Raw genomic sequence first — 25920 nt, 5'->3', positions numbered from 1 at the left:
TGAACCACCATGCCTGACCTGTGAATATTTTCTTACAAGCATATCAGTCATATTGCATTAAGGGCCCATCCTACTCCAGCATGACCACATCCTCACTTGATGATATCTGCAAATATCTAACTTCCAAATAAGCTTACCTTCACAGGGGTGCTGGAAGTTAAGACTTCAGTGTATCTTTTTGGGAAATGCAGTTCAACCCAAAACAGCAATCTTTCAATTAGAACTCTGATTTTGCTCATTAATTAATCATTTTAATCAAACATCTGTATTATCGGGTATGGTTTCTCTAAAAGTCTTTAGAGGGACAAAGTCTATAAAACACTGAAGTAGAAACATAGGAAATTTCCTTTCCTCTTTTTCCATCTGTCCTAAGCTTAGTTCGTATTTGTATCGTCTTTCTTTTGACCTTTTCATACGATAAATAACTATCTTGAGTTTTCCCACTTGGGTTAATAGCCAGGGTACTAAAGACAGGAGAAAACACACAACGCTTAGTAAATTTTCCAGTGTATTCATGCTTCCCTAATATCCTAGGCTGGAGGTGAGTTTCCTGTTCAAACACTCTTGTAGAATTATTGGCAGGATCATCATCGATGTTACTCTGGCGCTGCTAATATTCTCTTCTCAGTTCTTTGGTTTTTCCTTAGTCTCTGAGTCCTGGTCTGGGCAGATGTCCATTCTGCTCATCCTTCCAGGCAGATGGGGTGTGTGAGCACTGTGTTCATTTCCTCCTCCTAATCTTCCATACGTTTCTTCATCTTTCCCTTTAAATGGTTCAGAAGAATGCTCACACACTGTTTTATTATCTTTGCAGAATAATTGCTCAAAAGAATCTTCCGGCAAACAGTTCTGAACTTGGTCACCTTGCGTGTAGAGCGTGCGTTGGCATCACTGCCTAACAGATTTAGCCACGCATTCCCTGTTGTACGTTTGCAGCCTGCATTTGGACTTCCCATCACCACAGCATTCTATCAGCAGTTTAAAATTTCTGCTGCTCTTTGATGGGAATGTCAGGTCCAGGTCCCCTCAGATCATGAGTGCCTTTTGGTAAATCCTTGCCTTCCCGCCTGCTGCCATGGACCTTAATTCCTGTCATTCGTGTTGGTCTCTGAACCCAAGTGGGGATTTTAAAGTGGCTCATTGGCCCACTCACCCATGAACTGTTACTTGTAGCAAAAACTGGTGAAACTCTTCCTAAACGTATCTACTGTGCTTTTAAAAGGTTGTAAAAATTGTTGATTTCCCTCCACAAATCTTTGTGTGAGGTGCAGACTAGGTTTAGATCTGTGGGTACATTTGTTCCGTGAGAACCTGCAGAAGGGATCTTGTGGACCCCTGGGCCCTCCGTGTGTAGTAATAGGAAGTCCTGGTGAGTGTGCTGGTGTGTGCGCTCTGTTCAGTTCCAAGGGCCTAATTCTGTCCATGGATGTGCCTTTCTTGCTAGGTTAGGGCTCTTCTGGGTTAGCCTTGCCGTTCTGTTTGGCAATTCCTTTATTTCCCTTGACTATTCTCAAAAGTACACAGAGAGTAATCACTTCGCAGGTGTGACTTCTTTGATTTCAGCCAAAATTTTAACAACATAAGTGTATGGGGGCGAGGAGGGAGATTCCTGATTCCAGCACCTCTGAGGAAGCGCTTAACAGAAGCCTGCTGGTATTAGAACATCCACGCAGTTAACCTTCTTTTCTCCACACAGATTTAGTATACACTGCCAGACCTGATGAAAGAGCCATAATGACTTATGTTTCCTGTTACTATCATGCTTTTGCTGGTGCACAGAAGGTGAGGATGTAAACCATGAGTCACTGCTCACCCTTCACCTTCTGTGTCGTAATTTTTTTTCAATTGTTTTCCTCTTTTTCCCCCGCCCTCTCCTCAGAGTAAGGAGACTGTCTGGTTCTGAGGAGGCAGTTGTTTGTCTTTTTTAGTCTAGCTTTCTTTGAAACTTACTTTCTGTTCATGCAGTGGTATGCCGTTCATGTTTGTTTTCTGGAAGATTCCATAGTTACACAACCCCACATCCTTTCTGTTCATAGTCTCTGCGAACCCAATGACTAGGTTTCACCATAGGGAATTATCAGGTATCTTTTTAACTTCACTCTGACCCATTGACTGACCCAAGTTCATGAACAAGTTTAAAAAGCAGCTTACCAAAAAATGGTGTTGCCAAGATGGAGGAAGAAAGGATGTAGGTTTTCATGGTTCTGTTTTCTGTCTTCCTTTTGGCTGTTTCAGCAACTAGTAGAAATAGTAGTGAGTCATAATAAGGACAAGCCATGTAGACCCTTCTCTTTAGATATTTTGTTATTCTTGGTGATTTCTATAAGCGGTATGGTAAGTATGTATAGAAGTTATTAAAAGAGCTGCCCTCTCTAGTGAATTTCATCCTCACGCAAGGCACTTTACAGAGTAGAAATCCCCCACAGTTGTTTGGGTGGGGAAGGGGAAGTGGGAAGACAGCCCAGTGCAGCGCTGTGAATATTCCCCACATCTTGCAAAGTGACTTGCGTTCCCCAGAGCAGACGGGCCAGGTGCCCTGATGTGGTTGGAGGCCCAGAGTCACAAGAAAGGGGTAACAAGTTCTGATCTGCAACGGACCAGGTTTCCACGTGAAACCATTGAATCCACCTTTAAAAGCCCATCAAGGGGTGGGGGAGAAAACAAGCCCTCAGTTTGATCCTTGAAAAACATGCTGGCTCAAACCATCCTGTTCACAAATCATTTCGATACAATACGGCCTTCCTGAGGTTCAGGACCACGGGCCGCAAAACACAGAAAATTGGTCAGTGTAAACCAATTTGTTCTTCCCTCTGTTCTCCCTGGTTTCTCTCCTTCGTCTGTGTGTGTGTGTGTGTGTGTGTGTGTGTGCGCGCGTCCTGTGTTATTTTCTCCCCCTTCAGACATCGTGAACACCCCTAAACCCGATGAAAGAGCCATCATGACGTACGTCTCTTGCTTCTACCACGCTTTTGCGGGCGCGGAGCAGGTACTCAACACTTGTCCGTCCGGGCTATTGTGTTACTCTCTGTTGGTTTTAGTTGTGTGTGCATACTTGAGTGTGTGTTTGTGCGCTTCACATCTTACCTTGGAATCTTTCTGAGTGTTTTCTAATAACCTCATATGGCAAGTTCTAAACTGTGAAAACTTTTTTTTTAACAGCTTTAACTTTAGACAGTTCCTGAAATGTTTTTATGTGTTTTACTTTTAATATATTTCCTTTATTTCATTAGTAAGTTGTGGAAAGTATTTGTGCTTTAGAAAAAAAAAAAAGCCATGAAAATTGAGCCACATGCATTGGTTGGTAAAAGGGAAATGTGACAAGGAGAAATGAATGCCGTTCCAACCCAGCCTTGTTCTCTGCTTAGAAATTGCCTTCACAGTTCCATGATTTGGTCTAACATCCTTCAAGACTAATCTTATTTTAAGTGAAGTAGTGGAAGGGATAACAGAGTTGGAACCTCAAAAAGTTTTACATTTCTCAAGACAAATAGCCCAAGGGACCTTGAGGAAGAATGGCCCTCAGCTTTCTGCATATTCACCTGTTTCTGTTTCTGTTCCTCTCCTTGGAGGATCTTGATAGACTGCAGTGGGCGGAGTATGCATTATTTCAGTGACGGCTTGTGAAACCCATCACTGGGAAAGGATGCTAACAGGCTGGTGAGGGCTTTAGGGGAAAGGCCTGGGGACAGACTGTGGACCCAGAAGCCGGATAGGCAAGTTTCTCTTGTTCCATCAGACAATTATGGTTCAAGGCACTTTGCCACTCCTGCCCCAAGTTCCTTTCCAGGAAAGATGATAGAGAATTGTGTATTACCTCAATGACTTCTCATCTAGGTTAGACAAAGTCTTAAAGCACACTCAGCTCTGTGGAAGGATCCCCTCCAGAAAGTTCTGCATATTCATATCAGGAGATGAGGAGGTCTTCAGTGCATTCAAGTGCAATGGTATATCTGGATTTTCCTGACCCAGTTATTTTTTTGCCTTGATTTCCAAAGGCTAATGTTATTCAGGGAGTCTCCATCCCATCGTCATGAGATCAGTGGAGAGTTCAGGTGGACATTCAGGGACCCAAGATCTTGGTTTCCTGGACCCAAATATTTCTGTGACTAACTTGCTGGATGTTTACCGAGTTTGTGTTTTAGACTAATGCTCTCTCCCTGTTATTCCCTACAGTCTAATCAGCCTGCCGTGTAAGTCTGTGTGAAAACTGTAACAAAGGTGTGAAATGATTCATAGTACACAAAAGCCATGCCTTCAGTCTGACCGCACCCTAACCTAGATTCTGCACCATCTACAGCACGCCACCCGCCTTGTCCCCTCTCATCACCCCCCTCGTTCCATGCTGTGTGTGCACATTCCCGTCCACAGAGCCGTCCTGTTTACCTATTGTGTTTTACAGGCTGAGACAGCGGCTAACAGGATATGTAAGGTTCTTGCTGTGAATCAAGAGAATGAGAGGCTGATGGAAGAATATGAGAGGCTAGCGAGTGAGGTAAAGGAAACTGGTGACCTGCAGTTCTGTCCATCCTCACGCAGGGGCTGAGGCACAGAGGGTGAAAACAGAGGGTGAAAAAATACTCCGTGGGGGTGTATATATATATATATATATATATTTTTTTTTTTTTTTTTTGCATTTTTCATCTCAGATAGGGCGATAGCTGGAAAAATACACCTGATGTCTGAGGTTGTTCCTATTGTCGTAACCTAACTTTTGGCAAAAACATAATCCCCAATGGTCTTTCCAACGATCCCAAAGCAGAAAGGTGTAGTTTGCATGTCTGAAGATAGGAGAATGCCATTCTCTGCTCAGCTCTGCACCCCCGGGGTTGGACACCCCTAGACGACCTTGCGTTACTTGTTTTGTTTTTTTTTTTCCTGTTCACTGGCTACCAACGTCACGTAGGATGCACTCCATCTGCAAAAGCCTCACTCCATACACGGACCGAGTGTCAAAGGAACTGTGCCAGCCTGGTGTGCGGAGCTGGCTCGGGCTTGTGTGTCTGTGTAAATATCCAGAGGAAATCTGGGGAAGACACAATTCTCCCTGCAGGATATTTGAGCATGAGTTTCTGTGGTGCCTTTCCAGAGCTCTTCAGCCAGACTCTTGGTTAGGACAGCACTTTCCAGGTTGTTTTTCTTTGTGTTCTTGTTATAGCATACGTAGCAACTACACAGTGGCCTCTCTGCATCTGCACTGTTTCCCCAAATACAAGCATGGGCTGCGTGAGGCCCCCAGCCGTCTCCTCTCTAAATTGGACTCAAGTACAGTGACACATACTTGAGACCAAACAATTTTTGCCCTGCCTTGTTTTTTGTTTTTCGTTTTTTTCTGAGACAGAGTCTTGCTTTCTGGCCCAGGCTGGAGTGCAGTGGGGCAATCCTGGCTCACTGCAAACTCCACCTTCCCGGGTTCAAGCAATTGTCCTGCCTCAGCCTCCCAAGTAGCTGGGATTACAGGCGTGCACCACCACCCCCAGCTAATTTTGTATTTTTAGTAGAGACGGGGTTTCATCATGTTAGCCAGGCTGGTCTCGAACTCCTGACCTCAGGTGATCTGCCCGCCTTGGCCTCCCAAAGTGCTGGGATTATAGGCATGAGCCACTGTACCCGGCCTGCTTTTTAATTTAGCTGATATTTGGTCTTTATTGGTAAAAGCATCAGGACACTTAGAATAAATCTTCCAATAAATAGTAGTGTAACTTAATGATACTGAGTTCATATTTTCATACTGCTGCTGTAGAAAAATTCAACTTGATGGCATTGTTGAATGGCAGTGACAGGGTTGCCAGACATGAAGCATGGCCAGTACTGAAGGCCAGAGGATCCTTAGGAATTCAGTCCTCCCTTTTCTTACTGGGTCCTTCATTTATCCTCCTAAAACCCTTCGACTCTAGGTATATCACCATTTAAACTATGTTTCATTCTAATCTGCTGTCATTTTCCAAGTGCTCAGTGGGCATAGGTGTAAATAATGGAGTTTTCAGCAAGTCATTTCTAAGGCCTAGGTAGTAATTCAGGAGGTACGTGCATATTTTGTCCTTAGGAATTCACTACCACGTTCACTTCTATCATGCAGATTTACTTAAAAGCTAGACGTTAAAATACGCTTTGGCATTGAGTTAGACACAGCCTTACAATACCATTGTGTAGTAAGTAAGCTAATTAGATTTCAGCTGACTTTTTAAAAACACATTTTAAGTGAAATCCAGTTCTTTGCTGAATTTATTACACTACAATTCTGCCATGTCAAGTATTTTGGGGTTGTTTGGTTTTGTTTTTTTTTTTTTTAATTTGAAAGCTCCATCCAGCATTTGTCTGCTAATGTCTGGTCCCTGAGTTTCTTGTAAACGTCACATTCTTGTAAGACACGACTTGACGTGCTCACTTTAAGTTTTCGACCTGTGTTTGATATCGTTGGGGTGATCAGTAGTGGCCGTGGGTGGACACTGAACATTTCATTCATGCCTCTGTGCATAGAGGTACCACATTTCAGTGATTTTAGGAACATTAGATTCATCCATTACAATTATTGGATGCCTCATTTTTTTTTTTAACTGGGGAAGGGGGTTTGCTGGTGTCTTCAGCAGTATTTTTGTGTTTGGGGAGCAGCTTTTGGAATGGATTCGTCGCACGATCCCCTGGCTGGAGAACCGGACTCCTGAGAAGACGATGCAGGCCATGCAGAAGAAGCTGGAGGACTTCCGGGATTACCGCCGGAAGCACAAACCGCCCAAGGTGCAGGAGAAATGCCAGCTGGAGATCAATTTCAACACATTGCAGACCAAGCTGCGGATCAGCAACCGGCCTGCTTTCATGCCCTCCGAGGGCAAGATGGTGTCGGTGAGTAGCGAGCCTCCCAAAGTGCTGGGGTGACAGGCGTGAGCCACTGCGCCCCGCCCTCACTCACTCACTTCTTTTACCCTTTGACGTGCACTCAGCTGGCTTCTGTCCCTGCTTCCACCAAGAAGGTTCTTGTCAAAGTCAATGGCATTCGTGTTGTCAAAGCAAGTTGTTTTTATTTTTATATTTTTGAGACAGTCTTACTTTGTTGCCCAGGCTGGAGTGCAGTGGCGCGATCTCAGCTTACTGCAACCTCTGCCTCCCAAGTTCAAGCAATTCTCCTGCCTCAGCCTCCCAAGTAGCTGGGATAACTGGCGCCCACCACCACGGCTGGCTAATTTTTGTATTTTTAGTAGAGATGGGGTTTCACCATATGGGCCAGGCTGGTCTCGAACTCCTGACCTTGTGATCTGCCCACCTCGGCCTCCCAAAGTGCTGGGATCATTTGTATTTTTATATTCTCAGTTTCTTTGACCCAGCTGCCCATTTCCCCTTTCTTGAAGTTCTTTCCACTTTGGTCCTCCTGTTTCTTCCTCCTTCACCAGCGAGGCCTTCTCCATCTCTGCTCAAGGCCTTGCCTCCTCCCTCTGCCTGTAGATGCTAGTGATTCTCAGGCTTGGTGCTGAGCCATCTTCATCTTTATACCCTCCAGGTGATCTCATCCAGGCCCATGGCTTGTTTTTTCTTTTTCCTTTTTTTTTTTTTTTAAAAAAAAACATGGTTATGCTCCGTCACCCAGATTGGAGTGCAGTGGTACAATCACAGCTCACTGCAACCTTATTCTCTTGGGCTCAAGCGATCCTCCCACCCTAACATCCTGAGTAGCTGGGACTACACGCGCATACCACCAGGCCTGGCTAATTATTTCATTGCAGAGATGGGGTCTCGCTGTGCTGCCAGGGCTGGCCTCAAACTCCTGGGCTCAAGCGATCCTCCCACCTCAGCCTCCCAAAGTGCTGGGATTATAGGCATGAGCAAGCATGCCTGGGCAGGCCCATGGTTTTCATTGCCACCTAAATGCCAATACTCTCAAATTTTACATTTCCAGCTCTGACTTTTCCCCAAGTTCCTGACCAGTATATCCACCTGGATATATTATAGCATATTAAATCAAACATATCCAAAAGAGTTCCTCCCAGTTTCCTCGATCCTAGTAAATTCTATCACTGTCCTCTAAGTTGCTAACCCCCAACCCAGGGTTCATCCTTGATTCTTCCCTTTCTGTCACTTTCTTACATCCAGTTCTTCAGCCAGTCCCATTGGCTCTTCTTCCAGACTACATCTTAAGTAAACGCTCTTAATCCCCTTCTCTTTACCTCCACAGCCACTGGTGTATGCTAAGCCACCATTCTCTCTCCTTGGACCCTGCAAGTAACTCCTGACTGGTTCTTTTTCTTTTGCCTCTTAAAATTCATCCCCCATACGTCAGCCTCTGTCATCTTTTAACAATATGAATCAGATCTCATCTCCTTTCTTCTCAAAACCCTCCAGTGACTCCCCAAAGTATTTAGAGTAAAATCCAGGTTCATTATCCTGGCCTATAAGAGTCTGCATGGGCCGGGCGCGGTGGCTCAAGCCTGTAATCCCAGCACTTTGGGAGGCCAAGACGGGCGGATCACGAGGTCAGGAGATCGAGACCATCCTGGTTAACACGGTGAAACCCCGTCTCTACTAAAAAATACAAAAAATTAGCCGGGCGCGGTGGTGGGCGCCTGTAGTCCCAGCTACTCGGGAGGCTGAGGCAGGAGAATGGCGTGAACCCGGGAGGCGGAGCTTGCAGTGAGCTGAGATCCGGCCACTGCACTCCAGCCCGGGCGACAGAGCGAGACTCTGTCTCAAAAAAAAAAAAAAACAAAACAAAAGAGTCTGCATGATTGCCAAACGCATCTCTCACTCTCCCTGACTCACTCCACCGCTGCCACACCACCCTGCCTGCCATCTTTCCCGCACGCAGAGCACATGCCCTCTTGGGCATTCGAGTTTTTCCCTTGCCCAGGAGCCCTCGTTTCCTACTTCGTCACATCACTGGCTTTTTCTGTCATTGAGGACTCAGTTCAGATGCCCCCTTCTCAGAGGGGTCTTCTCTAAGTAACCTGCCACAGGGACCACCCTGACAAGCAGGGCTGGCAGTATCCCTTGACCGTGCTTTTTTTTCCCTTACAGCATTTCGTTTATCACTTTCCGAAATGAAATTGCTTAAGTACTTAATGATTGTCCCTCTCCCCACCCCACCATGGAAGCTGCATGGGAATGGGGAACTTTAGAGGTGGTGTTTACCCTTACAGAGTTTCTCACTAGTGCCTGCTACATGCTAGATGCCCAGAAATTAGTGGTTGATGGCTGGGTGGCTGGACAGTTCACCCTAGTCACTGAATAAGAGTTGTTTTGGAAGCCGGGTGTAGTGGCACATGCCTGTAATCCTGGCTGTGGGGGAGGCCGAGGTGGAAGGATTGCCAGAGCCTAAGACTTAAAGAGCAGCAACATAGCGAGACTCCACCTCTTAAAAAATAAAAATAATCATAATAAAAGAGTTTTGAATTGAGCCATCCTGAGGCTTTATCTTCTTGTAGCCAGAAATTGTCAGCCCTCTGCGTCTTTGTCCCCATCTGGAGAAGTGTCAAGATAACTGATAACAACTATGTTCATCTTAAAAGATCCCAGTGAATTAGAATTAAGACATTTGGAAGCCAAATAATTGAATGGTTATTGGGGTGAGGGGTAAGGAAGGAAAAGAAAACAGAAGGAAAACACCATCAGTCATGTAGTGGAGGAGATTTATAGAAGAAGCCTTAGAGTTCAGAATGTAACGAAGGTGCTTGTTACACATTCACTTCCCTTGGCTTCCAACCATCCCAGGATATTGCTGGTGCCTGGCAGAGGCTGGAGCAGGCTGAGAAGGGTTACGAGGAGTGGTTGCTCAATGAGATTCGGAGACTGGAGCGCTTGGAACACCTGGCTGAGAAGTTCAGGCAAAAGGCCTCAACCCACGAGACTTGGGCTTATGGTAAGTAGACAGGAGTCAGATTGGATTTTGAAAAACCAGAGTTGAGCCATGCTCAACACATCAGAGCCATGATGTGCCCTTACTAACTATGCCTAATGTCTGTGACACTAAAGGTAGGTGTCGTCACCTTTCTCTGCTCCTGTCTCAGTGCCAAATTTAAGAGGTAGGCATGAAAATTTAGTTTCTAATCAAGCAGATAATCTATTTCTTTCCAAAATGGCACCTAAAATGTGTTCTTTACAAACCTACCTGCATAAGGCCTGGCCTCCTTCTGTGTTTTCTATTTGATTCCACAAGTATCCATTCATTCCCTAACTGGTGGTCAGATAGCCCTGGGCCAACCACTAGCTTCTGCCAGTAGAATGTATATTAAATGCCATAGAGCAACATAATATCTTATGTAGAAAATCTGGGAGGAAGGATGCAAGATATCGTCTATAGTCTAACTTGCTTATTTCACTTGCATTCATCTACTTTTTTCAGGCCTTACACACATGCCGGTCTCCATAGCCATAAGAATATGGCCCTAACATTTTTTTTTTTTTAACTGTCTCCTGGACTAAATAGTCCTTGCCAAGGCAGAAGAATAAAGCATTTTCCCCATCACATAATAATCTGTTTTGAGATTTGGGAGATTTTTTGTCATTATATGGTTTTTGCTTTTATTGTTGCTTGATTTTTAATATTTCATAGACAGGTAGTTACAAGCAAGGAAGCTGGAGCAAGGTGGGTTGGAGGCATGGCTCTGATGCATAGCAGCTCTGTGCCCCGGATGACTTCTTAATCTCGCAGGGCCTCAATGTCCTCTTCAAAATGGGAATCACAGTAATACCTCCCTCATAGGGTTTCTATGAAGATTTAATGAGTTCGTATTTAGAAAGCATTTAGAGTAGCGTCTAGTACACAGTAAGCAGTACATCATCATCATTAAATATATGAACATTTGCTTTCCACTTCCGATTTCATAGAGTTCTTAAAGGTTGTTAGCCAGGGGATAAATGTGGATCCAGTTGTGATCACAGCAGTTGCTGGATTTGAGAAATATTTATATGGGAAAATATTAGTGGAGGGTCAGGGAGGAAAATTTCTAATATTTATTATCAGGAAAAGAAAGCACAGACTCCATTTAAGCACACACAGTATAGCTTTCAAATGAAAGGAACTAGGGTGGGGTGGAACTCATGGGTAGACAAGTTGAGCACAGGGGTTTTATCTAAGCATCCCCAGTAGCTCTTGGGAGTGAATAATGACTAACTTAACTGAGGATCATGCAGGAAAATCAGATACTTGTGACTTAGAATGATGACTACAAATTTGCTTTTTTTCTTAAAATGCACTCAGCACGCTCTCCTTCCCCCTATATTTGGAGACACTAGCTTTCAAAACTGAGAGGGACTGGGGCATCCTTAGCAGGTAGCAGCCTGAATTCCATCACAACCCTGGCCTGCGTCTTCAGTCCTGCCCCCTCTCTGTCCCCTTCTCTTGGTTCTTTGGAATCTCGGCGCTCCCTGAGAACGTGGCTGGCCCGAGGAAGCCGCTGTGCCCTCAGCATATTCATACTTTCTTGCTACCACCTTTGCAGGCAAAGAGCAGATCTTGCTGCAGAAGGATTACGAGTCGGCATCGCTGACAGAGGTGCGGGCTCTGCTGCGGAAGCACGAGGCGTTCGAGAGCGACCTGGCAGCGCACCAGGACCGCGTGGAGCAGATCGCAGCCATCGCGCAGGAGCTCAAGTACGTGCAGATGCCGTCGGTCCTCCCGGGAGCCCCGGGGATTCCACAGAGAGGGGAGAGGAAGGCCTGCCTTGCCTTTCCTGACTAAACGCAGAGGGAACCCGGCTGGAGGCACTCTGTGCAGGGATTCTCCTTGTTTAAATGTAGAAACAGATTTTGGTTCTTAGCTTGTGGTAGAATCCTATGTCCTCCCATCCAGCGGCACCCCTGCCCCCAGCACAAGCAGCTCCGCTTCCAGGAAGATGAGAAATAAGTCTGGAACGTGGGGCCCGGAAAGCTATGGGAAGGCGGCCTCACCCAGGCCAGGTGCAAGAGGCGGAATACAGCCTGTCCTGAAATCAACATAAAACGAACACAAAACAGAGGGCACTGGCCGGGCGCGGTGGCTCACGCCTGTAATCCCAGCACTTTGGGAGGCCGAGGCGGGCGGGTCACGAGGTCAGGAGATCAAACCATCCTGGCTAACACGGTGAAACCCCATCTCTACTAAAAATACAAAAAAATTAGCCAGGCGCGGTGGTGGGCGCCTGTAGTCCCAGCTACTCGGGAGGCTGAGGCAGGAGAATGGCGGGAACCCGGGAGGCAGAGCTTGCAGTGAGCCGAGATCGCGCCGCTGCACTCCAGCCTGGGTGACAGAGCGAGACTCGTCTCAAAAAAAACAAAAAACAAAAAACAAAACCGAGGGCACTGCCGCACATGTGGAGAAGAGACGTCAGGGCCCCACTTTGCTTTATCATCCCATAAGTGCTGTTTCACTTTCATGCGTTTGGTTTTATGAGAAGAACTAACACGACAATTGAGCCTAGGCTGGATTTAGCACGGAGTGAGTGTTCTCAGTTCCCACTTTGTGTAGTGTGAGCCTTGGGGCGCCGCTGCCCTCGGGGAGAGGAGCCTCCATGCCATGTTTCTGAGCTTTCTTCAGGTCCTTTTCCCTTGTAATAAAGACGACATTTTATTCCCTACTACTTTCCCCACCATTATGATCACTGATACATCTGTAGAGTGTTTAGAGCCAGTCACATAATGGTAACTTCAAAAATTAAATAATAAAAATTTATTTCAGTATATTACGTTTTAAAACTGCAATGTTCCTCACTTTTGACTGGAGAAAATTAGCAGATGGGGCCTTTTAAAAGAGATCCTGTGTTTCAGTCTTGCCCATATAAACTCTTTTTTGTGATCTTTATATCCACTTCGTGCACTATATTCATAGCCTGTAGATGGTCTTATTTCCCATGCTTCTTGAACATTGGCTTTTTCATTGCTCAGTAACAGGTACAAGTGAAATAAAGGGATGAAAAGGAACTCAAGCTCTTTAGTGCTCCATAATAGCTTCCATGAGCAATTTGGAATGGCTTTAAGTGTTGCCCATAAAATTTAAGTAATAATTGTATATTATTATTATTCCTGCCATCCCCAGTGCCTTTGTCTTCACACAGGTTAGAGATTAACCACACATAGAACTCAAGTATGTGCTCATCTTATTGTTATTAACATCCTTTTCCATTTTGACCTGTCCTTCAATAATAAATCAAACTTTTTGTGCTGTTCTCAAAGTACACAAACAATAGTTATGCATAGTTATGCAAACCCTAACTCCTTGAAAGCATGTATGTATAGAACCATTGCTTACGAATTAGAGGAAGAGAGAGAGACTCTGCCCTAAAAGTATCCCTGGATGGGTGAGCATTGTTGTCTCCGTCATGAAACAAGAGAAGGATTCCTACGTTTTTGTTTCTGGAGAAGTCTTTCTTCTCTTTAATGTCTGAAAATCCATAGCCTTCTCATTTTATATTCAGGGTTGTGCAAACTGCTGGTGTGTTTTGGTTGGTTTTGTTTTTTTGGTTATAACAAGTAAGACAAGAATCTTAGTCGACCTTGGTCTAGTGAGGAGTATTTGTATGTAGAAAGCTGCTGTTTGCTCTTGAGAACTGGACAAGCTTTAATCAGGTGATAGGGAGCTTCTTATCCACTGGAAAAATACTCAGATAGTAACCATGTGCATCCCCTTTATTCAGTAACAGAAACAAGAACATTCAGTAAGCACAAATTAGTGTTATTCAAAGGATGAAAAGCAGCGAACAACCACTGCCTTAATTTAAGGTTAAAAAAGAAGTAAACGAACTTAAGCTTTAAGGAAATGGATTTGGTAGGGTAGAAGGGGACTTTTCAAAAGTTGTCTAATCCTGGACTGTTTTTGAAGAAGCCTCCCAAAGATGTCTTTAAACTTCCATAGTTCTTGATTTATATCTGAATGAAAAAGATGATTAAGTTTTGTACAGGATTCAAACTTGTTATCTCTGGAGGTACTGGGTTAAGCTTCTAGTTAAGAATTTGCTTTAGGTTGAATGCAGTAGCTCATACCCATAATCCCTGTACTTTGGGAGGCTGAGGAGGGAGGACTGCTTGAGGCCAGGAGTTTGAGGCCAGGAGTTCGAGACCAGCCTGGAAACACAGCAAGACTCCATCTCTAAAATTTTTTTTAAAAGAGCCGGGTGTACTGGCACATGCCTGTAGTCCCAGCTACTTGGGAGGCTAAGACAGGAGGATCACTTGAGCCTAAGAGTCTGAGGCTGTAGTAATATATGATCATCCCGCTGCACTCCAGCTTGGGTGACAAAGCAAGACGCTGTCTCTTAAAAAAAAAAAAAAAAAAAATTGCTTCAATAGTGTGTGCACAGAAAGATCCCAGGTAGAATGCATAGATGGATCTGGCAAGGAAAAGTAAGGATTTAGTGAGAAATCATTTTGCTCTTGCTTGTCACACTAGTGGCATTAGATAAGTCAGAACCTCTCTGTCTCTAAGTGGAAGAGCTCAGTTCGGCCCCATTTCAGAAATCCCTCTATGTTAGAGAAAGTCATGGTGCAATTCTGGACCTGATACTCTACCCAGTGGTGAGACCAAGTGCCCTTTTAGCGAAGCCAAGGACACAATGTGGCGCAGGCTGACTCCTCCCTCACAAGTCACTGTGGCTGCATCCTGGCCTACAGGACTGTCTTCCAGGTCAGACAGTGATATCCAACCTTCACCCACAGGGATGTTGCCACTTAGAAATAATGCTGTCTGGGGGCCTCTCCAAGAAAAGGAAGGGAAAATAAATGGAGCCTGCGGGATTAAGAAGACAGCGGTTCTCTCTGTTTAGAAATCTGTTGGCCAGCAAAAGTTTTATGAATTCTTCTTGTAATTTATCTGAGAAGAGTGATGTTTACAGTGATGACAGTTAACAGAACCCTGAAATACCATCCCAGTTCTCTATGAGATTTTTATATTTTATTATTTTTTTATTTGTATAAATGTTGGGGGGGATAGAAGTGCAGTTTTGCTACATGTGGCCAAGTCAGGGTTTTTAGGGTAGCCATCACCCAAATAACATACATCGTATGAAATTACCCTAAGTCATTTTTCATCATCCACCTACCCTCCCAGCCCCTCACCCTTCTGAGCCTCCACTGTCTATCAGCCCGCACTCTATGTCCATGTGGATACATTTCAGATGGTTTTGTTTGTTTTTAAACTTCCCTGTTTTTCTTTTTTAGCCCATGTTCATTTTCTCTCATCAGCTGGAAAAGTTAATCTTTATTTATTTTCACTTTTAATAGTGAACTGGACTATCACGACGCTGTCAATGTCAACGATCGGTGCCAGAAAATTTGTGACCAGTGGGACCGACTGGGAACACTTACTCAGAAGAGGAGAGAAGCCCTAGAGGTGAAGTCTTGAAGCCACTTGTTGACACGAAATCTTTTAATAGAAGCTCTTTAATGAAATCACTGGTATTCGTCGTCCGTTTCTCTATGGCATGAAACAGGTTGTCTAGTGAAAGGAACCTCTAAAGAAAACATGGAAAGGGAAGAAAGAGGGAAATGGGAAGTTGGGAGCTTTGTGCTGTAATTTGTCCAGACAGCAGCGAAGTATATTTTTCAGTTTAAAAAAATCCAGGGGCGATGAGATTACTGCATAAATCTACTTGGTATCGGGCAGTGACAGTACATTTCCAAAAGTCCTTCTGCCTGAGTAAATTGAGCTGTGAGTGAGTCAGGAAATCAGAGATGTGCAAAGGGAAGATGGAACCAAATGTTGAAGTGAGTAAATTGATGGGAAACAGAATTGGGATGAATTTGGCCTCATCTAAGTGTAAGACACAGTGGGTAGCTGGTGTCGAACTGCCCCTTATTGTCTTTAACCATGGAAGACATCTCCTGCGTGAAGGAAATAAGCAGTTTATCAGTTCCCCGAGTCTTTTCTCCTTGACTCTGATGACACTTTTGAGATAACGCAATATTAAGCTCCCCAAATGCCAAATGGCTGTGACATATCTGCTTAAAGAAAGAGATGTCGAGAGAGAGAAAAGACCAGACCTGTAACAGAGACGGCGCAAAATGTTTTAGAACAGGAGGGGAAAAATGAACCTCATTATGGAAGGCTGAAAGCTATGGAGATGCGTTCCCCTTCTGCCCCCGCTTGTCTGCCGTGGGAACAAATGCAGGATCATCCTGCTGCTTGAGACCTTGTGCCTTCATATGCCCAGAAAGGCAAGAGTTGATCTGTGTTAAATCCTGACTGAGGATTTGAGAACATGAATTCTCAAATTCCCTTCTGTAGTCCCTTCTCTCTCCACTAGGCAGGTGACTTTGGGAAAGGCACACTTTTCTGCACGTGTTGACTCTAAAACGTGGAAGATGCCCTTGCATTTCCTGCTAATCTGGCACAGTTAGGGAATCAGGTCCTCTTACAAAGTCCTTTTTTAGCTGAAAGCAAGTTAGAGTAGGCCGTATGTGGAGTCTCAGTTTTCAGAAAAGTAGCATGTAGTGAAATACTTTAGACACTTTACAAATGAGGCTGCTCTGGATGTTATTAAATCCTTCTTTGATTCAGAAGGCACCTCAGAGACCTGCAGGCCTCAGCCTAATCGTTTGAGCATCAGGTAATCTTGTGTAGACACATGCTAATATGCTTAACAGAATGTCAGAGAATAGTCTGTTGTTAGGGAATGCATACTTACACTTTCAGTGAATTTATTCATTAGTCTATGATAATGCTTGCTTCTCTTTATTCTTCAGAGAATGGAGAAATTGCTAGAAACCATTGATCAGCTTCACCTGGAGTTTGCCAAGCGGGCTGCTCCTTTCAACAATTGGATGGAGGGCGCTATGGAGGATCTGCAAGATATGTTCATTGTCCACAGCATTGAGGAGATCCAGGTAATGGAACCCCAGCTGTGTATGCCCTGTGCATTAGAAGTGAGTTGTCATTTAAACTTAGAGTTCTGTTATTTGGTTTCTCATTTTCTTTCTTTAAAAAAAAAAATTAACAAATGTGGCTAGAAAGCCCAAATTACCCTTGAACCTTAGCTTAAAAATGTGTTTACTACTCTGTGTTGCAAACCCGTTAACATCAATCAAGTAATGGTGAATATGTCTCAAAAGCTGTGTTCTTTAAAAAAGAATACTGAGGCTGGGCACAGTGGCTCATGCTTGTAATTCCAGCACTTGGGGAGGCCAAGGCGGGTGGATTGCTTGAGCTCAGGAGTTCGAGACCAGCTTGGCCAATGTGGCAAAACCCCGTCTCTACAAAAAATACAAAAAAATTAGCCAGGTGTGGTGGCGCACGCCTGGAGTCCCAGCTACCGGGGAGGCCGAGGTGGGAGGATCGCTTGAACCTGGGAGGCAGAAGTTGCAGTGAGCCGAGATCGCGCCACTAGATTCCAGCCTGGGTGACAGAGTGAGACCCTGTCTCAACAACAACAACAAATGCTGAATCATTGAGCAAAATAAACATGTGTACTTGGAGTTACTCATGAAAAAGTTCTAAGTGTACTAGCTGCTGAGTTAACTACTTTGCAGATGTGTGCATATTACTGTTTATTTAGATCTTCAGAGTGGGTGGCAGATCGTAAACCATAAGAAGCCACAAATCAGCACCTACCTTTTGCCTACCACCAATCCAAAATGTTCTGCGTATAGTTTTTTCTGGAACTTCAGAACCATAAACAAAGCTTCTAAGTGGTGATGTTAGGGAGGAAAGTTAATCTCAATTAGCCAGGACATAATTTATTTAGAGAATTTGTACAGTGAATTTGATGTATAATAGAATAAAAAGAGAAAATACTTTTTTTACTTTTTTTTTTTCTATAAAATAGATATGTCATCAGAAAGAATCCAAGTAGAAGGGAAATCCTGAAGGTTGGCATTTGAAACCACACCTCCTACCAGGAGCCGTCTAGAAGGGTTTACGCGTGCATGTCAGGGGAAAGAGAGTGCTTCCATGAACATTGGAGTTGCCTTTTGAAAGAGGCTCTGATGGTGTTTCCTGCATGCACTCTTAAGCACAGGCCGACAGTCTAAAATCGTTTATTTGTGGAATAAGTGAGACCTCTAAGCACGCCTTGGAAGTCACACTCTTTGTCAAAACTCTGTTGGCAACTGATCTGTTGCTGCACCTAAAGAGAACAGTAGCTTCACACTCAAAGGTGCTCCAGGAGGCAGTGAGGTCTTTGAGCAGCTGAATTTGCAGGGCTGCTCATGTTCGGGTCAAAGAATAGGTTTGATAAATGGCTCTTTAGAGCGGTTTCTGGGAAGAGTTAGTTTCTGTGGCCTTTTCTTTTTGAGGAGTAGGGATGTACTTTCTGGTTTTCTTTAGGGATAACAGTAGCAAATGTCAGATGCTTTTGTAGGACTACAAAGGTAACACTGGCCATTAGAAAGGGCATCTAAGGGCTGAGCGTGGTGGCTCACACCTGTAATCCCAACACTTTGGGAGGCCCAGGCGGGGAGGATCACTTGAGACCAGGAGTTTGAGACCAACCTGGGCAACATAATGAGACCCTGTCTCCACAAAAAATAAAAAGAAAAAAATTAGCCAGGCATGGTGATGTATATCCTATAGTCCCAGCTACTCAGGAGACTGAGGCAGGAGGATTACTTGAGCCCAAGTGTTCAAGGCTACAGTGAGCCATGATTGCGCCACGGCACTCCAGCCTGAGTGACCTAGCGAGACCCTGTCTCGAAAAAAAAAAAAAAAGGAAGTGCCACTAAGTTAAGTTCTGCTCGTCAGCAGAAAATAAGAAAGACCTAAACAATAGCTGGTGATCGAAAACAGTGAAAGGAAAACTGATTAAAAAAAAAAAAAGATTTTTAAAAGACTCTGGGTGAGTAGCCATCAATCAAATTAATAGTCATCGTGATATCCTTTTTCCATTTTCCAGGAACTTGACTTCTGTGTACCTAAAGAGTTTTTTCTAAAGCATTCAGAATGTGTTTTTCTCCAGAGGTTCTTGCAATTAACAAGGCATTTACTTGTGTGCAGAAAGGAATATGGAAGCCTATGAAATTAACACTCAAGCCACACTGTTTTTCTCCTCTTGTGTCTCGGGTGTAGAGTTTGATCACTGCACATGAGCAGTTCAAGGCCACGCTGCCCGAGGCGGACGGAGAGCGGCAGTCCATCATGGCCATCCAGAACGAGGTGGAGAAGGTGATTCAGAGCTACAGTATCAGAATCAGCTCCAGCAACCCGTACAGCACTGTCACCATGGATGAGCTCCGGACCAAGTGGGACAAGGTGGGTGGCTGAGGGCCTGGTGTGGGACCAGGGGGCATTCTCGAAGCTGAAGTTGAAGGAGGAAGTTAACGCCTCGGGGACTTAGGGTGACAGCCTCATTTTGCGTCACGATCAGGATTTTCCTTTATCCCAGATTTCACAGGCCAAATGTGATAAACTCTTAAGGACCCTGCAGCAGCTTCTGCAGTTTGTGGGGAAAGAAAGCAGAGATTATTTTACTTAAGGAACATCTTACAAATGTTGACGCAGCCGCTATAGGTTATGACCCTAATGCCATAAAGGAAATGGTTTTTAAAGCCCCAACTGGAAATTTGGTTCAAAACTTGCTTACAAGTACTTATAGTACTTTTTAAAAGAATTTTTAGAATATGATATAGACATGTCCCAGATGTGTGTGAATTTTAAATGCAGAAAAATTGCTTAGAAAATTACATCTTGGCAATGAAAGTATTCATACTAACTTGCTGCCTTTTAAATTTGGGGCAGCTATCGACAAATGTAATTATGGTCCAAATGGGATAATTTGAGCCCTTTTGCCTCATTTTTAAGATTGAGACATTTCTTTTCATGGTTGAAATTATAGCACAGTCAGTCATCTCAGTATGCCAATCATAGTTTTTGAGGAATAAGTCCACCACATTGGTCTGAAGTGGCTTTTACTATAAAAACACACATGCAGCAAGATAGTTACAAACAGTGCAAAAGACAAAAACAGGTATGAGGAAGAGGAGAGTATTCATCTGAGAGACAGTGGTTAATTAGCGCATCTGAGCTTTAAATTTAGCTCTGGTCTTCCTAACAAACACCCAAAAACAGAAAGGAAGCAAACTGAGTTAAGTAGTTTTCGTAGGGGGGAAAAAAAGGAAATATATCATTTTTTAGTTTTCATTTTTATTATGTTCATTTTTTTGAGACAGAGTCTCACTCTGTCGCCCAGGCTAGAATGCAGAGGTACAATCTCAGCTCATCGCTGAGTTCTGCCTCCTGGGTTCAAGCGATTTTCCTGTCTCAGCCTCTCTAGTAACTGGGATTACAGGCACCCGCCACCACGCCTGGCTAATTTTTTATATTTTTCGTAGAGATGGGGTTTCACTATGCTGGCCAGGCTGGTCTCAAACTCCTGACCTCAGGTGATCCACCTGCCTTGGCCTCCCAAAGTGCTGGGATTACGGATGTGAGCCACCACGCCTGGGTAGAAATATATCATTTTTTAAAGTGAGACAAACTTTTCTCCCATCAGTAAGTTATAAAGCAAATGGATTTTTGTTTAAAAAAAAAAGACAATAATAATGCTTTTAGTAGCAGTTTTGCAGATGACACAAAGAAAGATTTTTGAAGTAGCTTTTTTCTTTTCCATTTATTGAAAGATAATGGAGGCATAGTATTAAAATGTAACTCACAAATGGAACAGAAAGGAAGCAGACCAGGTGTATACTCTTCTGTGGGCCAGCATGGTATAAGAATCGAACTCATGAACCCAGCGCGGGCTCTTCACATTTTGGTGTCATGAACTCCTCTGGCAGTCTGGGGAAGCCTGTGGATTCCTCTGATAATAATGTTTGTAAATTTATGAAAATATTTAATATTACAAAGGAAACAAATTATATTGAAATGTAGTTATTCAAATATCTCTAAAGTTATTGTAATGTATGTGCTTCTTTATGAACACATTTAAAACCAAGATCTAACAGCAGGTCTAATAATTTTGGAGTAGTGCAGAGTGTACGTGATATTTATTGCAAGAGGCAGGCATAACTGTAACGTTAGTATAGAATGTCTGTGATTTCTGTTGTGATAAGATCACAGGGACTGCTAAATACTGCTGCAGATTTGCTGTCCACATCATTCATAAACAAAGAGAGTGCTAAAGTTTAATCTGTGATGGTGAATATAGACATGTCAGTGTTCCCTTCATCCAAGTTCACAAATCCTCTGTACTCTGGACCTGGCCCTGACTTGGTTGGGCAGCAGGCCGAGAGCCTCTGGCTGGAGGGGAATGGTCGCTGCTCCTATTGCAGGCTGTTAAATACCCTCCACCTCATCCTGTCTTTCAGCAGGCACTTGGTGGCACTAGATGGCAGTCAAAGCTAAATCAAGCTCATCCTCTAGTCCTTAGAGTAGGGACTCCTCCTCCCTATCCTCCCTCTTCCTTCCCCCCACACCCTCCTCTGTTCCTTTCTCCTTCTCCATTCCCACCCCCACCCCTTGAACTAGTCCCACATTCTGTGGTCATTCCTGTGAGACCACAGCTGGCCTCTAACCCTTGTTGTCCTTGGGCCCTGACAGGTGAAGCAACTCGTGCCCATCCGCGATCAGTCCCTGCAGGAGGAGCTGGCTCGCCAGCATGCTAACGAGCGTCTGAGGCGCCAGTTTGCTGCACAAGCCAATGCCATTGGGCCCTGGATCCAGAACAAGATGGAGGTAAGCCATGCCCTCCCAGGCGCTGTTCACAAGCCCTGCGATAAGTCCCTTAGCCACGCAGCAGTGACACCGCACATGCTGTGGTTTCCAGCCACCCACTCAATCAGGTGGGAGCACCGTTCTGTTATCACCCCAGGTTTATCTTTCAGCCCCTGGCTGTTGGGGACAGTGTGCAGACCGGGGCACAATACCAAATGCAGGAAGCGGGCACTCAAGGAAGGAGAGTGGGGTCTTGCTAGGTTCTGTTTATTCTCTCACTAAAAACGGTGACAGGGCTTTTTCTCAGTTTTTGGCCTTTGCAGGGCCTAGACTTCAAACCGTCTATCCCTACAAGGAGGACACGTGAAGGCCCACAAATGCTTTGCATTTTCAGAACATTTGAGGGACAGTGGTCTTTAAATAACACTGTTGTCCTTTGATCATCAAGAACAGCCAGGAGACATTTATTGACCCACGTATTTCTTGCCCCACCACCCTTTTGGTGTTAAAATATTGACTTTTTTCTTTAAGGGGAGACCATCTAAAAATATAAGAAATTCTGATGGAGGAAGCATCTTGTAGGTCTTAAATCTGTCCGGCAGCTCCACCCATGACGCCCACCCCCAGCCTCCTCCAGAGCAGGGCGGCTCTGCCCCACGGCATTTCCGCCCCGTGGCAAGAAGCCGACAGGACTCAGCTCTAACCCCTCTTGCCTCTCTGTTTTGGTTCTTGGTTGACTTTTTTCCCATTCTCTAGACAGACTAGAACTAGACCTTGTTTTGTTCTATGATGCTCACTGAGAAAAGTGAGCCGCGTGACACCGGCCACTGCCTGACGCTGGCCCAGCACCCGATGCAGGGTCTGGAACGGCGCCTCGCACCGAGCTCCCTTAGAGGGCACTTCACTTTGTTTCTGTCTGCTCGCTCACTCGCCTCCCTCAGGAGATTGCCCGGAGCTCCATCCAGATCACAGGAGCCCTGGAGGACCAGATGAATCAGCTGAAGCAGTACGAGCACAACATCATCAACTACAAGAACAACATCGACAAGCTGGAGGGAGACCATCAGCTCATCCAGGAGGCCCTTGTCTTTGACAACAAGCACACGAACTACACGATGGAGGTACGGCAGCCAGGCACGCGTGCGCCGCTCGCTTCTCACGGGGACCACGCCACCTCCACAGGGTCCTTTCTTCATGCACGTGTCCTTCTTTGTTCCTGCTAAGACCTACAAGTATGAAAGTTAGGGATCTTTAAGCCTTTCCAGTCACTATTTGTGGAAATGCTTCGTGAGCTATATCGAGAACTATATGATATTCCCGACAGTGACGTTATCATTATTATTATCACCACCATAAATTCGCTACACTTCTTCAAGGTGAGTGCCAGAAGCTGGACTGTTGCATTTCCACCAGTTAGGCCCAAACTGATCTCTCTGGGAGCCCGGAGGTATAACTCAGGGCTCATCCTGCTACTTGGTAAATGGGAAAATATTTTTAGTGACAAGAGTATATCCTACAGAGTGTCTTCTGTCACCGTTAGAACCCTGGTGATAAGAGTATATCCTACAGAGTGTCCGCTGCCACCGTTAGAACCCTGGTGACAGAGCATATACTACAGAGTGCCCGCTGCCACCTTTAGAACCCTGGTGATAGAGCATATCCTACAGAGTGTCCGCTGCCACTGTTAGAAAGCTGTAAGTACTTGTAAGTACTTCTCACTGCAGAATCTTGCAACAGATGACAAAGTAGAATTTTTTTTCTAGTGCAGGGAAGGCGATCCTGAGCCTTGCTTAGGAAGCCCTTTGAGTCGGCTGTGCAGTTATGAAAGTAAGAGGCAGCGTTGACATGCTGGAAAGACCTGGAACTGATCTTTCCCCATTTCCCTCAATAGCACATACGTGTTGGATGGGAGCTGCTGCTGACAACCATCGCCAGAACCATCAATGAGGTGGAGACTCAGATCCTGACGAGAGATGCGAAGGGCATCACCCAGGAGCAGATGAATGAGTTCAGAGCCTCCTTCAACCACTTTGACAGGGTACCACTCTCTACTTACTTGAAGGGCAATACTGGGGACATTAAACAATGCATCTGAAATAATATGCGTGCTCTCGGGTTAAGTCTTAAGGCTCCCCAACATTTACAGGGAAACAGGATTGTTTATGACAAAAGAAAATCGCCACCAAAACTAAGTGTCCTAAGCTCTGATGCTCAAGGTGATACAAAGTCCAGGTTTGTGTGCTGTTTCATGCAGATCGCTTAATAAGAATGCATTTCTAGTTGACATCAAAGCTCATTTGTTCTAAGTCAAAGTGTATTTTTCACAAAATCTGACTGTTGGCTTTAGGTCATCTTGTAAAGACTTAAATACAAAACTCTGATACGCTTTTCCTAAGCAACTGTTTAGGAAAAGCGTCTGGTCATAATTTAACCTGTTCTTTCAACATACACAACTCAGTTTTCTTTTTTAATTAACAAAATTGACACATGATCTCTTTTAAGGACATGCACCAACAAAATGGTGATAATTTTCATAGTAAAGGCATATAAAAAGATAAGTGCTGCTTTTAAAATATTATCTTGTGTTTTGATTTGAATAATATCGAGTAAAACCAATTCTTTATGAGAAAATACTATTTACTAATCCTGTGGCTGAAAGTGAGTGACTATTAAGGCTACACTCTAATTCTTTTTTTTTTTTTTTTTTTTAATGAGATGGAGTCTCGCTCTGTCACCAGGCTGGAGTGCAGTGGCACGATCTTGGGTCACTGCAACCTCCTCCCCCTGGGTTCAAGCGATTCTCCTGCCTCAGCCTCCTGAGTAGCTGGGACTACAGGCACCCGCCACCATGCCAGCTAATTTTTGTATTTTTTTTAGTAGGGACAGGGTTTCACCATGTTAGGCAGGGTGGTCTCGATCTCCTGACCTCATGATCCACCCACCTCGGCCTCCCAAAGTGCTAGGATTACAGGCATGAGCCACCACACCTGGCCTTCTTTTTTTTGAGACGGAGTTGTGCTTTTGGTGCCCAGGCTACAGTGCAATGGTGCGATCTCAGCTTACTGCAGCCTCCACCTCCCGGGTTCAAGCGATTCTCCTGCCTCAGTCTCCCAAGTAGGTATGCACCACCATGCCAAGCTACTTTTTGTATTTTTAGTAGAAACAGGGTTTTACTATGTTGGCAAGGCTGGTCTCGAATTCCTGACCTCAGGTGATCCGCCTGCCTCAGCCTCCCAAAGTGCTGGGATTACAGGCGTGAGCCACCGCGCCTAGCTACGTTCCAATTCTTAAAGATCACTAAAAGGGATGTACCATTACTTTGTATGGAGCCCTGTTATGATTTGCAAATGTCCTTCAGTGGTTCCTAAAATGCCTCTGGGCTAGATAGACCAGTCAGATTTGGGCCTGTTAGAGGGTTCAGAGCCAGGCATTAGTGAAAAATTATACACAGAGATGGATACTGACGTTCTTACAGTTTCAGCACACCCTCCTTGCGCAGAAACGTGCTTTGGTTTGACCTAACTGCATTCAGTAAAGCCCAAGTCATTTTTCTTCCAAGGAGGGAAATGATGGCTCTTTTTCCCGGCACACAACCATCTCTTATTGAAAGACACTCTCATTCACTGGGGCTGCGTTAGAGGAAGAAAGCACATTGATTTGAATCCAACAGTCTTTTGCAACAAAAGTCCAAGGAGTACGGTGCAGAACATGCCATGTTTAGAAGTTTGTTCAAATTAAACATGATTCTTTGTCTTCTGGGGAAAATAGTTCGCTTACTGTATAGTGGGAAGGGGTGTCGTGTCAGGGATACGGATCCACTTGGCTTCGTCTTTTCATTAAATGGTAAAGATAGGCATGGCAGGGGGCACAGAGGCTGTGAATGGAGGGATTCTTCATGGGCATCAGAGAATTAGAGAAGGTGTTACAGCACAGGTGTAACACGACCAGAGCTGTGCTGCAAAAAAAAAAAAAAAATGTGCCAGACAGCACATTTAAGATGAAGGATAGACAGAAGGGAAGGAGAAAAGATGAGAAAGTTAGCAGAGGGTCAGACCCGAGTCTGTTTGGAAAAGTGAGAGAGAAGGAACATGAACTTCAGGGCTGAGGGATAGGAGCGGTGGGAATGAAGAAAAGAAAAGAGGTAGATCTGAGATTGAGACAAATCTGACAGAGGCGAACAACAGGATTTGGGGGCTAAGGGAGAGGGTGAGATGGAAAGTTCAAACCGTGAAGACATGGGAGAAGTGGGACTCAGCTATTGCAAAAGCAGGAGGAGTCCAGGTTTAGAGTTTTGGGCTGAAGCCTGCAGGAGTCACCGTATAATGGCCCTGTCCAGCAAGAGTCTGGAGAGTAAGAAGAGAGAAGGCCCAGATCTTAGGGAA

At 44.6% G+C, this 25920-nt stretch overlaps 1 protein-coding gene across 2 annotated transcripts in view; it reads left to right on the top strand.

Moving 5' to 3' along the window:
* The window catches only part of ACTN2 (actinin alpha 2), a 75082-nt gene that overhangs the window by 44860 nt on the left and 4302 nt on the right, over nt 1-25920 (top strand). Inside the window, exons 8-18 of one of the 2 annotated variants that reach the window (XM_005539706.5) lie at nt 2901-2986; nt 4400-4492; nt 6610-6840; nt 9697-9844; nt 11427-11577; nt 15178-15286; nt 16639-16779; nt 18956-19138; nt 21425-21559; nt 22480-22659; nt 23430-23576. In XM_005539706.5, the coding sequence (XP_005539763.1) occupies nt 2901-2986; nt 4400-4492; nt 6610-6840; nt 9697-9844; nt 11427-11577; nt 15178-15286; nt 16639-16779; nt 18956-19138; nt 21425-21559; nt 22480-22659; nt 23430-23576 (1604 nt within the window). Of the gene's footprint in view, nt 1-1696; nt 1783-2900; nt 2987-4399; nt 4493-6609; nt 6841-9696; nt 9845-11426; nt 11578-15177; nt 15287-16638; nt 16780-18955; nt 19139-21424; nt 21560-22479; nt 22660-23429; nt 23577-25920 lie in introns of both variants that reach the window. The other variant, XM_005539707.5, reaches the window with a different exon arrangement.

The sequence above is a fragment of the Macaca fascicularis genome, chromosome 1, assembly GCF_037993035.2.
Source record: "Macaca fascicularis isolate 582-1 chromosome 1, T2T-MFA8v1.1".
NCBI classification, from domain to species: domain Eukaryota; kingdom Metazoa; phylum Chordata; class Mammalia; order Primates; family Cercopithecidae; genus Macaca; species Macaca fascicularis.
This window is presented reverse-complemented; position numbering and strand designations above follow the sequence as displayed.